The sequence below is a fragment of the Tinamus guttatus genome, unplaced genomic scaffold, assembly GCF_059628265.1.
Source record: "Tinamus guttatus ecotype Peru unplaced genomic scaffold, ASM5962826v1 Tinamus_guttatus_pri_ptg000002l, whole genome shotgun sequence".
NCBI classification, from domain to species: Eukaryota; Metazoa; Chordata; class Aves; order Tinamiformes; family Tinamidae; genus Tinamus; species Tinamus guttatus.
Window position 1 is genome coordinate 1,943,615 of NW_028288536.1, and position 16,161 is coordinate 1,959,775.

At 44.0% G+C, this 16,161-nt stretch overlaps 1 protein-coding gene across 1 annotated transcript in view; it reads right to left on the reverse strand.

The window, feature by feature from the left end:
* Positions 1-12,880: 12,880 nt before the first annotated feature.
* Positions 12,881-16,161, reverse strand: part of TMEM131 (transmembrane protein 131) — a 92,675-nt gene continuing 89,394 nt past the window's right edge. The window contains 2 exon segments of the mRNA XM_088521345.1: positions 12,881-13,637; positions 13,639-13,914. Of these exon segments, the coding sequence (XP_088377471.1) occupies positions 13,548-13,637; positions 13,639-13,914 (366 nt within the window). The 3' untranslated portion in view covers positions 12,881-13,547.

A 16,161-nucleotide genomic window follows, 5' to 3' on the forward strand; every position in this document is an offset into this window, starting at 1 on the left:
TGGTGACTTATTTTTCATGCATTTGTGGTAAATACACTCAACTCTCTTCAGGTTCCTTGACTTACACAATGCATTTTATCTCTTGGAGAAAACATTACATCTTGTATGGGAATATTTTACACAGCTCTGCTTGTCAGGAAGTAGTTACTGCCTTGTAAAACCCTGCTAAAGGGTTTTCTCTGTAGTTAAGTTGGGCACTGGTGTGTCCATGTGCTGCTGTACATACTGGCCTGAGGGCCTCCAGCTGGGAGCTGGCTCTATGAATGAGCTTTTCTTGTTACGTGGAAAGAAAAACAGTACAAGGAAAAGGACCCCATCAATTTCTTTCAAAAATGCAAAAAGAAAGTACACTGGACAGGTAGGCACTCCTAAATGGTGAGCAAAATATGTATGTACATGCCTATGTATTTGTCTTCCCAAACCTGCTGAACTGATATCAAAATAGGATCTGCCTGTGTTGTTTTTAATTAAAAAAGGCAAAAATACCAATTTAGATTTTGTAGTAGTACTCAATGAAGTGAGGATTTGTGACTCTTGAGAATTGAACTGTAATTCTCCATTGCCATGCATTTTATTAAGTGGTGTTTTTAACTCGAGTGATATTGATTAATGCTTCACTTGCCATAAATTGTCAGGTGTGTGTATATATATACACACACACATATACATTTACTCCATGTTGCTAATGCAACCGCTGTGATTGCAAAAACTGAAATCTTGAGATGTTTATCATAAATGGCAAAGTAACTCCTAAGGATAATAAGGGTTAGTTACACATGAACAAGCAACTTTGTATCCCTTTTGGGGGTAAATTTATCATTAATATTTGTATTGGAATACACCAATAAATACTAAAAAGCCAGAAGAGCTGTGTATTTTGTACAAATACAGTTCAGTTTCAAGCAGCTGGTCAACAAGAGATTAAAGCCTTAAGGACTTTGCCTGACGTTTGGTGACTGAAGAGATGTAATGTTTTAAGATTTCACTTCCTTTACAGGCATTTTTAATACCCTACTGGTGATGTGGCAAAGAGAATGTGTTCCTGTGCCCCCCTCCTTTCTTAACATATAAATTTTGTGAGCTAATGCCTGTTGAAAGGTGTTCAAAAGATGGTGTAAATCTTAACACGTGAGCTATTGGAAAAATCATTTGAGCCCAGTGTCGCTTGTTTCAAGCTGCATACACACATCTTCTGTGAAGATTATTCCCATCAAAAAACACTACTATTATGAACCAAAGTAGCCTGAGGATCTGTGGCAACATGAGGGGCGCACACACTTCCTAGGGAGTAAATAATGCTTGTTCTGGTGAGGAATCAGAAGTGGTTCCAGCTGTTGGCTATGACTTTTGCCCAGACACGAAGCTGTGGTGGGGCCTTCCATGGTGGGGTTGTTACCTATGCTCAGAAAGACCTGCCTCGTGTTGCAAACACAACTTCCGAAAGTTTAAAACATGTTTTTGACAAGGGAGAGGGAATTTTAATAGGTGCAGCATAAAACTGATATGATAGAAATGTTTAGGAATGTATGAACTGAAAAAGCCTACTCTCAGTCATCAAATTAGCTGCAAAGTCTTCTCATGAGCACTTTTCTCTTTTTTTCCCCTAATTTAAGCAAGTGACTTTCTGTTTCTCCTCATCTTTTGTTTCTAAGTCCCACCTTAGGAATTCCATATTTATTGAGCTTTGTAGAATGCCTGTGAGCTTACTTAAAACTACTCTCCTAATGAATGTTTCGCAAGCAAATTTCAAGGTGTGAATGGCAGAGCCGAGTTTAACAGTCCCTCTTTTTTTCTGCAAATTATTTTAAATGTCAGGCAAACTTCTTGTTTCCAAATATATTACATCCCCTATATGAGCAGCTCTAGTGTCACAGTGATCAGCAGAGCTTTGGCCTACTTCATTTAGCAGTGTCCAACACGACCAGTGGATGGCATGAAAATACAGATTTTGAGACTAGCGACTAGTGTTTTTGAGGCTTGTGGTCATCCATCTTTTTATTTTGTTACATGCCACCAATATTAAATTTTCCACTGTTTGCCATCCTGGCCTTGTGATTTCTGACATTTTCTGTATTCTGCACAGCCTCCAGCATCAAGTTTTAATTTTTGTGGTGACTATCATATTTGTCTGTACATCACTCTCCTGAATGCAAAGTTCTGCAAACCTGTATCTTCTTCCAGTGTGCATTCCTTAATATAATTCATTATGAAGTTTCGGTCCTTGCGAAAGAATATTTATGTTTGAGATGAGATGTGCTGTTTGAGATGTGCTGTTTATTACTTATGTGTATCATTTAAGTACTTCACTTATTCGCCATTCTTAAGGGAGCGAGGGAAGAGCCTTTGCAGTGTCTGCAATGGACTCATACTTACGTACTTAAGTAAGTATATAATAGCATTTGGAAAGGGCTCCCATAACCCCAGATCACTTGGAATCAGTCACTGACCATTAGGTTCGCTAAGCATTTAATTATTCATAAAGTCTAAAAGTTCAAGGAATTGATATAGAGAAGATCCCTTTTAAGATAGCTAATGGTTATCTGGGAGTTATCTGGGATGAGAATGAAGAGAAAACAGCAGATGAAGATGTGCGATGACATCTCGAGCGTTTCTGTCCGCATTTATGTCTCTAGTACTCTGTGACCTCCAAGTCTAAGCTTGTTCCAGTGCCCTGGACCTGTTGCTTCTGTTTGCTCCTTCATGCCAGCTTGTAAATCTTCCCTGGTGCGTGCATCAAGGCCCCAATAAAAACCTGGCTGGAAAAAAACCCCGCTCGACTGGAATGGTTTAAGTTTATTTATTTATTTATTTATTTATTTATTCATTTATGAGATGCCTGGGTTTGCAGCAGCTGCCCTGCTTGCGCTTCTCCCTGAAATCTCTCTGTAGTGGCCTGCTTGCTCTTTGGTCCTGGCTGATAGTCTATTAAAGCAAAAGGTTTATTTTTAAAAATCATATTCAGATTAATATGATTAAATATTAGTATTTAAAATGTTTTTAAATTGTATTTATTTACCCTAGAATTGGGGGAAGAAAATAACGGTGTATCCAGTACCCACAGCAGTCCCTGCAGTCACAGCTGTGTTGGTGATGGGAGGCACACGAGCCTCTCCTCGGAGCTGTTCTAGATGCCCTGAGTGGCATCTCCCCTCCTTGGTGGTCAGGGAGCAAGAACCAGCATGTGCAAAATCACATTCCAAAACTAGAGGGGGGAAAAAAAAAAAAAAAAAAAAAAAAAAAAAAAAAACAGAAAAGTATAAGATGTGTTTAACATTGGTATTGACAATACCAGAAGTGGGTCTTGGAGGAAAGGCTCTAGAAAGGTGAGCCCGCCTGCCGCAGCAATGCACAGCGCGCAACGGAGCCCAAGCTCAGGCACGGCCTCGGGACGCCAGGCGGGGCGTGGGGCTCCCAACGGCTCCTCCCCCACGGCCGCGCCCCAACGGCCGCTCCCAACGGCGGCGCCCCCAAGAGCTCCTCCCTAACGGCTGCCCCCAACAGCTCCTCCCTAAGGGCTCCTCTCCAGCTGCCACTCCCAGTGGCTCTTCCCCAACAGCCGTGCCCCAACGGTCGCTCCCAACTGCTGCTCCCAACAGATCCTCCCCAACGGCCGCTGCGGAAGGCAGCAGCACTGTCCTGGGGGAACATTTCTCCCCAAAGTGGCGCGGCCGCTGGGAGCCCTGGCCCAGGGCTCACTGAGGCGAGAGCGGCCGGAGGGACATGGTCCCGGGCAGTCCCGGGGAGGCAGCGGCTGCAGCCTGTTTTTCTGGGTGATTCCTTTGGTCAGGCGTGTGGAGGCCCTCCCCTGCAACCGATCCCTGCTGCTCCTTGTTTCCCAGTTCATATGCTATAGAGAAGTACTCACTCCTAGTTGATGCTCCTTGAGAGCAAAATGTGTGTATGTGCATATGCATATAGTATATTATATATGTGTGTATATACATGAAAATACTATATATATATATATATATATATATATATATATATAGATATTGTGTGTGTGTGTGTGTGTGTTTATAGAGAGAGAGGAAAAAAAAAAAAAAAGTATTTCCATGATCACCACAAAAAGTAATAAACTCTTGTATGAGTAACCTGCTTACTGCAAAAAGCCTTCATGTCTCTTTGGCCTGTACAGGCATCTTGCAATCAGGCTCCACTGTGGTCTTCTCCAAAACATAGTGCGTGACCACAGGGGAAGTGAGAGAGAGAAACAGGTAAGTTTTTTTACAGCTAACTTTAACCTAGAATGATGAAGAGCAGCCCGGGGAAACTAGACTGTGAAAAGGAGGAAGCCCCTCTGAACTGCCTGCTAAAGAGGGTTTTCTTTTATTTTTTTTTTCCTCTCTTTCAGAGAGTCCAAGGCATATATGAAATTATGGTTAAAGTTACTTTAAGATGTAGACACCTTTAATGTAACGATTGACTTACTTAGTTTTCTGTTGTTCTTCTAGCATGTAAAACTAAAAACTTTAGCCAAGAACCAACCCAAAATTTCAGCTAAGGTCTGAGAGACTGGATGTAGTTTTTAATGACTATTGTAGAAAAAGTAAAAAGAAGAAAAGACCTGCTCCATCCCAGACCTTCTCTGTTAGGGAATGTTTTTTTCCCCTGTGTGAGCCTTGTGCTGCAGCTGTTTTGGAGGCTGATGCCCATGAACAGGAGGAGCAATGAGCACAGTGATTCCGAGTGGGGTTTAATCACAGTGTGATAGCATTGGCACAACACTGTGTACCAGCTCACCACGTACAGGCCCTGGGTCACCATGGGACAACTGAGATGCTGAAGACAGAGAAACAGGAATCAAATATAACAGGGGTATCAAAATTGGCAAAGGGCCACCATGCTTTTTTCAGCCGATTGCTAGATACTGTGGGGGTGCGAGGATTGCTTTGAGGATTGCGTTGAGTTCTGATACTGAAGAGGCTGTTACATTTTCCATATGTTAAGAAGAGGCAATGATAACTAAAACTGCCTTGTGTTCGCTGATCTTGGCGTGATTTGACCCGGCTTCAAGCCTGATGATAGGGCTTTCAGTGGACTGTGTGTCCAGTTAAATTTTCAGTCAACTTCAATTTAAAAGTTATCTAAAGGCGTGGATATTTCTTTACATTCTTTGGAATATCCACAACTTCATGGTCTTTAGGCAAATATCTTCAACTTTCCTGGGTCCCATGTTTGTTTTCAAATAGTTTCATTAATCTTTTAGATATTCAAAAAAAAAAAAAAAAAAGGTGAGGGGGTAACTGGGTAACTTTCTGTATAAAAACCCAAGGTTTTACAATGCCTATGTACCTTCTGCTCCATTCCTTGCCCCCTTTCTCTCAGAAGTCCTAGGAAGAGGACTTGGGAATCCCTATACTGTTACTGAGGTGGGAGAACCCAATTCTACCCGGGATTTCCAGCCGTGAGCTATTGCCTGGACGAACTTAACCTAGGGGAGGTGCTTCATTTTGGAGGTTTGGGAGCCTCATTTATAATGGGACTGCCTGGATGTTCCCTGAGATGCAGGGCTCCTGCCCCTGCTCTTGCCTGTGGGGCCATCCGGTGCTTTAGGAGCTTTCATAGCAGTGCAGCCCTAGAGGGGAACCAGAAGAACATGAGTTTCCTGCATCCTGTTTGGTTGTGGGCTGACCCAGAGGTCCTTCTAGGCATCTGGGGGTTATCTGGTTAACCAGACAGTTGATAGGTAAGGGACTGAAGAGCCTAAGGACATCACTGCTGTTAGGTCCCATGGCTGCTAATTTGTGCCTGTGCAGGTGTGGAATAACCATGAAGAGCGACTCCTGTGTACACACAGACCCTTCTGGCTTGCATTTGAGGAAATTCCTGTGCCAGAAGTGTTGGCTCTGAGCTGATTTATACAGTGCTAGGATGCTGTTTTCTCTTAGTGCATGCTCTCTATATGCTCCCCCCAGTATTAAATTCTCTTAATTCATTTTTTGGCTCTGATCCTTTGAGCCCTCAAAGAATGAGGGCTATAGAGCTTATACAGTTCATGTACAGAGCACCAGAATTAACCAACAGTACGAGTTTGTCTATATGGCAGAGACAGTTCACTAAGACATTGATGGCTTATGATCCATAATTGTGGCTTTTTGTGTGTAAACATGTGTTTGCTGGTGCCTTCCTGTCTACTGTCTATGGATCTAGACAGCTATTAATCCTATTACTGCTCTTGTTTTCATATTGCAAAAGCAGAACTCAGTCACTTAATACAGGTCTGTGAAAGCTTTTACAAAAGAGAAATATTTGGAGCCCCTAATACCATCCTAAGACTGAGAGGAGACATCAACCACTGCCCTGGTCCCACCACTATTACACCAATATGCTGAAGGATTCAAAGCCTATAAACTGGGAAATACCGCACAAGGGAACGGTATTTGCACACAGAGCTGCTCAGGGTCACTCACAGTGTTTGCACTTGAGAGACGCTTAAATACCTTCCTATAGGTGTGTGTGTTATATATATGTATGTATGTGTGTATATATATGTATATACACACAGTGTTCATGCTGTAAAGTCAGGTGTTGAAGCAGTGAGTCATGGCGGAACAGAGCTGAGACATGGCTGTGCTGACTTCCAAGGGTGGCAGCTCTGAAGGTGCTTACACCAAGGCTGTTTTTTTTCCTTTAAAACGTTGACTCGCTTCTCCTTTTTAGTCAATGTGCACTCCATCATCTGGCTTGATATATCAATGGCCTGGAAGGGAGAAGAGCTGCACTGAGGCTTTAATACTGCAAGTGGTTATGTGATTGATAGAACAAATCATAAATACTGAAAATACTCAGGGGGGAGAAAATGGATAGCCCTGTAAAGAGCTCTGAAAGAGCCTTTTACAAGGCTGAAAGACTGAAAAAAATGAGGGGAGGATTTGTGTTGTAAAGAATATGTTAGGGATTTGAGCAAAATACAAAAATAACTAAATGAAATATCTCAGTTGGGGGTGTAGAAATGAATTTTAAGTTATGTGGAAATTAGAGAAGCTGAGTTTCTTGAACCTGTAAAGGACCTAGTTTAAAAGGAATCAGTATTTGGGGGAATAATTTTGTTAGGTGAATAGGGAGAATAAAAGGATGCTAAAAGCATATTGAATAGGAAAGAAAAACTGTTTCTACTTTTGTTAGGTTGATAGTAAAATAACTATTGCCTATAAGAAGTTTAATTGGATTAGGTTTGGCTAGCATGTTGTGAATTTACATTTAAAGAGGAATAAAAGTCTGCTGTAAAACGCAGAATGCCTTGAGTCTGGGGCTTTCACCATTGAAATGCAAGCCCTTCCCAATTCCTTTTGAATAAGGATTTTTTTTCTTTGTAGCTATCTGGGGCTATTTCTTGCTGCTGGAAAATGATAGCCTCGGAGATGGGTTGGAAAAGTAATATCCCTCATGTGTTGCATTATTAAAGCAAAATGCTGTTACAGTGGTTGAGTTTTATGTATTTATTTATTTTTTCCCCAAGGTTTGAGGCAAAATCGGGGAGGAATCTCTCCGTGCAACCACCGAGTGGTGCTGTTTATCCAAGTATTAGCACCCTAAGCCTTCCCTGTGCAGGGATAAAAGTGAATTGCTCGAATGTGTTGGCTTAGGGAAAGTGTTTCCCAGTTTGCTGACTTAGTCACAGTTATGGAAAGCTGACAGGGTTTTCTCGGGTGCTGAGACTGCTGAAGAGACCAAAGCAGGGAATTTTCTCAAAACTGCTCCAGTAAAAAACAACAACAAAAATCAAGTGCATCTCAGTCCATTTTCTGAAGCCCTCTGGCCCCCAGCCTGCTGCCTTCAGCTTTACGCCACTTCAGTTGTTTTAATAACTGCATTATATTGATTGTTGCATACAGTTAATCAACACAAGGATCCTCAGACAGCACACAGGGTGCCTTATAGTCATTCCTGGTCTTGGGAAGCACAGGTTAACCCTCCTGTGCTCAGCTCCCAGATCTGCTCTCCTGAATTCCCGCTTTGCCCAGCAGCGGCTCCTCTCCCTGCGGCCGCTCCTGTCGCCGCCTTTGCCTCCCGTTGGAGCTGTGGTGAGTTACTTGCTGCAGACCCCTGGGCTCGCCTGCTTTGAAGGAAAGAGCCCTGTTTTAGCCCTCCTCCCCATGTCTTTGCACATTCCAAAATTGCCATTAGCTTTCTAAATAGTGATGCTATTTCAAATGTAGCTGCAGTATTTATTTTCTTGTACCTTTTCCCGCTCATGTTATTTCAAAGTACTAAGCTGTTGCAGCTTGCCATGACTTTTGGTTACTTTAGCTGAAGCACTGGGACATTATTCTACTGATGATGTTTTCTTAAGAGCTGTTGTTTTTTTTTTTTTTTTTTTTTTTCCCTAGAATTGCAGGCTGAGACTTCTCCACGTAACAGGACTTGCCAGGCAGCTAAATGTGAGTAAGAGCTAGCAGGTGGACTGATTTCAGATGCTCACATGAAGGAATTTCCCTGTTGCTGGTTTGGAATGAGACGCCAATGAATATTCCTCGAAATTCCTATTCCTCCTGTTCAAGTAGATTCCCAGTTTGTACAGCAGAACAGGAATTACCCTGCAGTCCCATAAACTGACTCATACCCATTTGATGCTGAACCTTGTGTAGTGTTTAGGGATTGCTTTTCTGCATTCTTCATTGCTGAAATCTTTAAGGTTAGCAGAATTTTGACTGTTCAAGCTGAAGGTACTTTTCCTTTCCAGAAATCCAGCAACAGCCAACAAAACAGAATATTTTAGTCGCTCCTATGCATGTTTTTCTTAAAAGGCAATGAGCCATCCTGCCTAGCTCATTTTCCTACCTTGCCACCAGACACATTGGGGTTTTCTACCCAGTGACTATCCTCTTCCATGGAAAGTAAATCCTGACGGGGCCAGGGAATGATTCCTTCTAACGAAGCCAAAAATGCCACCAGTGGCTTCCTTCTGCCACAGACCCATACTGGAAAAGCCCAAGAAACTGTGCAGAAAAATCTAATATATTTTCCTTCTTCTCCCCTGGAAATACTTTACTAGACCCAGAACTATAAAATGGGAACCCTGTACCGCTTCCCTGCCAGGGTTTTGAGGGTATGGGAGAAGGTTACACCCCGCCCCCATTCCCTGGATGGACATTTGTCTTTGGGCTTCTTGTTTAGGACACCAGAAATCCTCCTTTCTCCCTCGCTTAGGGCGAATAAATGAACTATTCCCCATAGCTTGCAAGAACTTTACTCAGACTCCAGGACAGTGTTTCGCCACCTACCAACGCTCTCTGGCAAGCAGGCCAGAGACTCCTGTTACTGCAGTGCTTCCTATCAATCCCCTCACTTCCCCCTGCCACACAAAGAATCCTGGACTACCGCGTGCTACAGCTTGAGCAGGAGAGCCCATGGGTGCCCCGGATGATACCCCGGGAGCTGGTGTCGCTGGCACTCTGCTGGGGACCCTGACTCCAGCACCCACGTCACCACAGGCAGAGACTGGTGCCAGGGCTCATGTGAGTGTCCTTCCTGAGCAGGTGCTATGTGGTTTTCCCAGCCTGGAAAACAAAAACAAAAAAAACCTCAAAATTCAAGGGCTTTTTTCCTTATTTTTTTTTCCTTTTCTGTCCCTTAAAGCCTGCTTGACACTTCCATTTTGTTCATTTCCCTTAGTGACATGTTCAGGCCAGTTCAGTTCAACTGATCAAAACGGGGTTTTTCACTGCACGGTTCTGCTCAGGAGGTGTTCAGGATGCTCCTCAGGTCCTGCCACATATTAGGGTTTCCGCTGCTCCTTAGGACACTGTATTAGTTTCCTGTATTTTTCTGGGGATCCCATATCCATTTGTAGCTTTGCCTTCTTGATATTTGCATGGCCCTTCTTTGCTATACAGGAAGAAAAAAAATCAGGCTCCACTCAGTGCTGGATTTCAGCGTCTAAGACCCAAATGCTTGAACATATGTGATGTCTGTTCCTGGTGGGAACAGGCACAGGGCAGAGAACAGCTCCTTTGAACCTCTTTTAACAGAGTGGGGCCGGACCCCCTTCCAGGAGCAGCAGCCACAGAGAAGGTGCTCGGTGGTTTCCAGTCTCGGTGCCTCTTTCTGCTCTAACTCTGGCTCCTAGGGGGGTCAAGTCATTGCTGGGCTGCAAGGCCAAAACACCAGAGCTCAGAAAACCTGCTCGTAATTACAGGTTGGCAAAACAAAGCACCAAAGCTATAGTCAGCATAAAACATTCGTCCAAGTGACTGCACTCCAGAAAAAGGCAGCGTCTTGCACCACAAGGGAAAGGCTTCAGCGCGCTCTTGTCTCGCGTCTGCTGGGCTCTGCAGCCTGCTCTTGGTCACCCACATGCTGCTGGAAAACTTTTCCCCAGCTGGCTCTTTGCTAACCTGTGCCACCAGGCTCCGTCCAGACCTGCTTGCTGTTCCTTTGCCTTGTTCCACATCTCCATAGTCATGGAATAAACACCACGGTGCTTCCACTGGGTGGAACTTTAGGTCCTGCCCTAATAGGATCTCAATCCAAGTCTCTAAGTTTTATTGAAGCAGAGCTAGTGCTAAGTAAACTAATTTGACACGATACATTTCTCCAGGCATTTACTATTTAAAACAGGCCGGAAACTTTTCAGGCTTTTCAAGACTATTTATTAGAGCTGGCAGAATAGAAATGCCCATTTGGAGCAGCAAAATAATTAGCAAAATTAATGGTAAGTATTTCTCTTCCTTGTTTTTAGTTTGTATTCCCCAGGTTTGGAAGAGCTGAGGTGACGCATCGTAGTCATGCCCTGATGTTACTCTATGGAAGAAAAGGTTTTAAAATACTGGCTGCAAGCTCCCCATTTTTCAGAGTAACCTTTCCTCAGAGAACCTTAAGTTACATTTTTGATTTATTATTATTAATTCAGCATGGACCTTCCCACATGGTCTAGGCCTCAGTCTTCTTTTCATGCTGCTACTGAAAAGCTTTACAGCTTGAGGCCTTACCGAGCTCGTGCTCATCCTTTATCCTACAAAGCTGTCCTTCCAGAAGGCTGCAGGATTTTCAACCCGATCTAGAATTTCCATGTAAGATTTTGCATATGTTCAGACAATTTGCCTTTTTTAAAATTATTGTTAATACTGTAATGCAAGAGACCTGCCATCTCTTAGTATTCCGCTCTATCTGTGCAGAATATTTCCAACTCGCCACACCTGCTTGTGCCTAACTTTCCAACAGTTCTACAGGCTTGGGACATTGAATAAAAGCATTCAAGAAAAAGCCAAGTAAAATTAAAAATTGAATCTTAAGACCATGTCAGAGACCTCTGCCAGTGTTCTAATGTCTGTGAAAAGTGCAACTGCTCCATAACATCACAGGGAGAAAGCAGCAAAACTGTGCCCTATCTACTTACCCCATTCTCATCAGAAATCGGGAACTTCTGCGACAGTTTTGTTCAAACTAAATCTCGTAAATTCCAGTTGGGTCTGTTCTCAAAAGCAGCTCTTTAATTACACAAAACAGAATGAGCAGAGGGGAGAAGAGACTCTCAGAAAGAGGAAGTAATTGGGCCTAGCATTCTTTCCCCCTTCTCCTTGGGCAGGACTACTTCTTCCTCTCTTAAGAAATGGCAGAATATATGTCAAAGATCATAATAGCTTGCCTTGTTTTGTCCCTGGAGCTTAAATTATAATATTTAATTGGTGTTTGAGAGCAAAAGAACTGAGACTATGCTAAAGGGGGCAGAGGTTATCTGAAACAAGGCAAGGGAAGGGCTCACATGTTGGAAGCAAAGGTGAAAGCTACAAAGGTGTTGCCTTATGTTGTTCAAGGGGAATTTTTTTGAAGCAGAAATCATTTCTGTCCTTGCAGACATTTAAACCAGTGAGGATTATTAGTACGTCAGATTGAATTTCTGCTTATAACCTCCAGGGAATCAATTTTAATACAAAGATCTACTGGCGAGAAAAAAGTGGTACTAAAACTTAAGATGATAACTAGCAGTAACCATTAAGTTTTTATCTTACAGAGAAACAGGCCCCAGCACGTCAGTAGCTTAACAACTATTTTGTATGCGAAAAGACTTGTTTGCCCAGTTATTCATCAGAAGGAAAAGGCACATAAGCACAAGCTGAACCTTTCATCGGCTTGCATGGCTCTGAAAGTGCCTGAATTCTAAGAACAAAGGAATCTGAGAAAGCTCCTCTCTCCAAGACCCCCATCTCCAGCTTCTGCTGGTGGCAGCAAGAACGGGGCAGAGTGACAGCCGTAGAGCTGCTGCTTGCAGAACGCCAGCTGGAAAAGTGGTCATTTAGGCTACATTGCTTATTTAACCCTTATCTTTTTTTGTATACAATATTCCTTGCAGCATAAAGGTTTTAATTACAAGATGCAGCTCTTCATCTTTTAAATGACGGATTCTGATAAAAATCTGCTGCTGTGAACTGGCAGCAGTGCTAGTGAGTCACGCAAGTGGGTTCACGTCAGCTCACATGGATGTACTTAGGCACTGGGGCTTGCCTTAGTGTTGAGAGAAATGCACTTCAGGGAAGAGGCAAATCACATCTCCATGTACAAAACTCTGAAGTTCTTGTTTGGGCCTACAGAGAACACTGTTACAGAGCTGGGGTGTAGCATGAGCAGCAGCAGCTGCTACTACATGTGATTACTTGCAAACTGAAATGGTATAGACATTTTTCCAGCATTTTGCTACCCAGCACAACTTCACATGGTGACATCTCAGTATTTTGTGCAACTCTGCACACAATCTCAAGGTCTTAAATGCTCTAATACCACACATTGCTGAGGAGGCATAACTCATTGGCAGTGAAGTTTCTATTAATACAGGCCCTATGAACAGGAGATTTTGCCCCAAAGGCCACTCCTGCCTAGTAGATTCAGGCCTGTGCAAGCTTAGAAAGTGCCTGGAGATAGACAGAACTACATGAGACAGATCTTGAAAAAAGCAGTATTTATTTTAAAGTACAACCCAAAGTTGTATCCGTAAGAAATGCACAAGGTATCTTGTTTCTTTCACAAGTCTTGGCTGTGTGCATTTCAGTTCAACTTAAAAATGCATTCAGGTTTACAAATGTACAAACAGCACAGAAAGTGTATTACAGTCTCAACAGAATGCTCTTACATTCAGCCATTTTGCTCTTAAGGTTGTGTGTTGTTTTTTTTTGTTGTTTTTTCTTTACATTCTTAGAACCTGTGTTAACAAAGACAGCCTTATTTTAAAAAAATACTCTGCATTTTAGCACAAAGTGCTTTATTTGTTTTAAAATTAGATCTTGGAGCATAATACTGGAAAAAATTTAAAAACCAAAACCGGTACTTTGATAAAAGTATTGCATGCCAGGACCATTTTATAGTTCAAATTGCTTCCTAAATAAAAAGTGGCAGATGGTAAAATATGAACCCAGTGAAACTGTTCAGATTTACAGGCTTCAGCTGTAGTTTGATTTGTGACCAGACCCAGACTTTTTCAAGCTTATCTGCAATCTCACACTATCATATTGCAAGATAGACTTTAAAAGGAGCGAGTGATGAAAGCATGACCGGCAGGGAGAGAGGGGAGAAAAAAAAATAGCAATGACCAGCAACAGCCTGAAAATGATGTTTCAAAAATTAGCATTCAGAATTGTATCATGACCTGGATAAAAGTTTGTTTTTTCCTTTTGTTTAATTTCAGTTTTCGTGAGGATAGTGTGAATTAGACCAAGGATCCGAGCTTCTTCTTCCAATCGTGGGGCTCCAGATTCTCCAAGGATTGTAGGTCTGTCCCATGTCTTCAGCGGGATTGGCAACGGGGGCCGGGGGCGGCGGGGGTGGCGGCGGCGGAGAGGGGTTTTCGCTGCCCATGAGGTCGATCCCTGACAAGGCGTTTGCTGGAGTGGCGAAGGGGAGGGCGCTGTTGAGGTTACTCGACCAGATGGAGCTGCTGAAGGGAGTGCTCGACCACAGGCCGCTCGGGTTGCCCAGGATCGACTGCAGGAAAGACAGAGACGCTCAGTAGCGGCGGAGGTGCCGGCATTGCCACCCCGTCTGCAGCCTCTCGCCATTGGTGAGACGCACGGGGCGTTTGGCGCGCGGGGACACGCGAGGGCCCTGCGGAGCCGCTCCGTCCTCCTGGCTGGGCCTTCCCCGAGAGCTTGCCCAGGGGAACGGCGCAAGCGAAGCAGCTGCACAGCCGGGGGCTGCAGCCCTTGAGGCTCTTGTCATGGAGCTTTTCATTTCCTTACCACGTAGGCACTACTGTCATTCAAGCCTCAACACGCATGGGCCAACAAGCCCAGGCTTTATTAAGCTAGAGAGAACGAGGAGGGTAAACGTGGATCATGTCTGGATAAAGACGACAAAACTCAAGTTGTAATGGAAGGGGCCAGTGAAGTCCCCTGATCCTTGACTGGGCAGTTTGCAATTACCTCTTTGCACTCATACATATCTGTTACAAAAGTACTTTTTGGATGAGCCTGCCTGCGTTTGGCGGTGTGTGTGCGTGCGTGCATCTCCACACTTCTTTTTTCCTTTTTTCCCTCCCCCAAAGTTCTCCAGGTGAAGGGGAAAGGGATGGAAGAATTAGCTGTTGGTCACAAATTTCCAGCCATTCTGCCTTGCCTCAAGACACACACACAAGTCTCTGGAAACGGCCACAGTGCAGGTGCACTGCAGCACAGCCCGGGTGCATCTGGGATGCACAAACCTCGAACATGGAGAAAGGACAAGGGGCCAGCTACTACAAACTGCCTCCGTAAAGGCCAAAGAGCTGCAAGCAGGGAGTGAGCAGAGGAGTCCAATAAGTTGTGCTGTGGGAAGCGATAGCTGGAAGCAGCCAAGGGTCGGGATGAGAAAGGTTGGCACAACTTCCATGCTGACATTAGCAGAGAACCTGGTGCACACGGGCTGAACACACTGTGTGCCTCAGAACTAACAGATTCAGTGCGCACAGGCTGTAAATGCAGCCTGTAAACTTGATACATCCACGAGGCAAGGGGCTCGCTAAGCCGGGTGCTGCAAGCCATGCTCATCCCTGCGGTTGGATTTACGGAGCAGAGATGGAGGTTCCCTTCCCAAGATCGGAGCCCGCTGGTAATACACACTAAAACTAACCAGTATCAATGGGCTCTGCACCTGAAATTAATTTTCAGGTTAGTAATTTTTCTTTCCTGGAAGAAAGAGTGTTGAACCCAGGCATATCTGAAATTAGTTGCACACTAACAAAAAGGTCCTTGTAGGATTTGCTGCAGAGGGTTAGTCAGAAGCTTTGAACATGCTGAAGACTTATCAAGACCACATCACTAGTGACACTGGAGACCCCTATGATCTTAAGCTTGGGTTACAGTTTATAACTGGGCTCTAACTAAATGGTCACAGTTAAGCTAGGCAAGCATTAAATCACTGAGCCTAGAGACAACCCTCATCCTGATGCTCAGACACCAACCCTAGATTCAGTTTACTCCTACTGCTGGCAGAAGTGCCAGGAACCCTTCCTGCATGCCCCAAAGCAGTTGGGAGGGCCTGCTGCAAAGGCAACTGCTCGTACAGGAGGAGCAGCAGCCAGGAAGGAGGCAGAGAAAAGGAGCTTAGGTCAGACAGCTCCTTTTCAGGCTGGCGGAGGGAGGTACAAACAGGCCTGCAGGCAGCATCACATGCAGCGGCATGGAAGAAAGAGGAGTAAGGGACTACGGCAAGAAAGAAACTTGGGCAGAGGCAGTGCCAATGAAGAAAGGGCTTAAGGGGAGTTAGAATCCAGAATTTAAATATTTGGTGCAGAAGCAGAGAGATTTACACAAAAGACGGGAAATCAGAGGAGTAAGGATGAGGACTGAAAACAACTCTCAGGAACTTTCCCATAAGGGACTGTAATACAGAAGCCACTACGTAACTGCTGTTTGCAGGAACGGCCTTGGTCTGGTGTGAGGGAGAGGGCCCTGCCTGGTACCTGCTCCCTTCTCTACTATTGAGGTTCAATGGCAGAAACAGCCAAGTTTTCCTGACCTCCATCACCATAAGCACTTGAAAAATCAATCACCGCCTTAAGGAAAAGCTTTGATCATGTTAGTATTTTTTTTAATACTTCTTGTTTATTAAGCGACCTTTTTTAGCAGAGGGTCCTAAAATGCTGTTTTTCAAAATTTAGGTATTCGACAGGATAGACTGTCAATTCCCCTGTGCTGTCTCTGCCTGGTTTGTCTCCTTGAAGCACTTCTGGGTGCTCTTCAGAAGTGGCCAGAA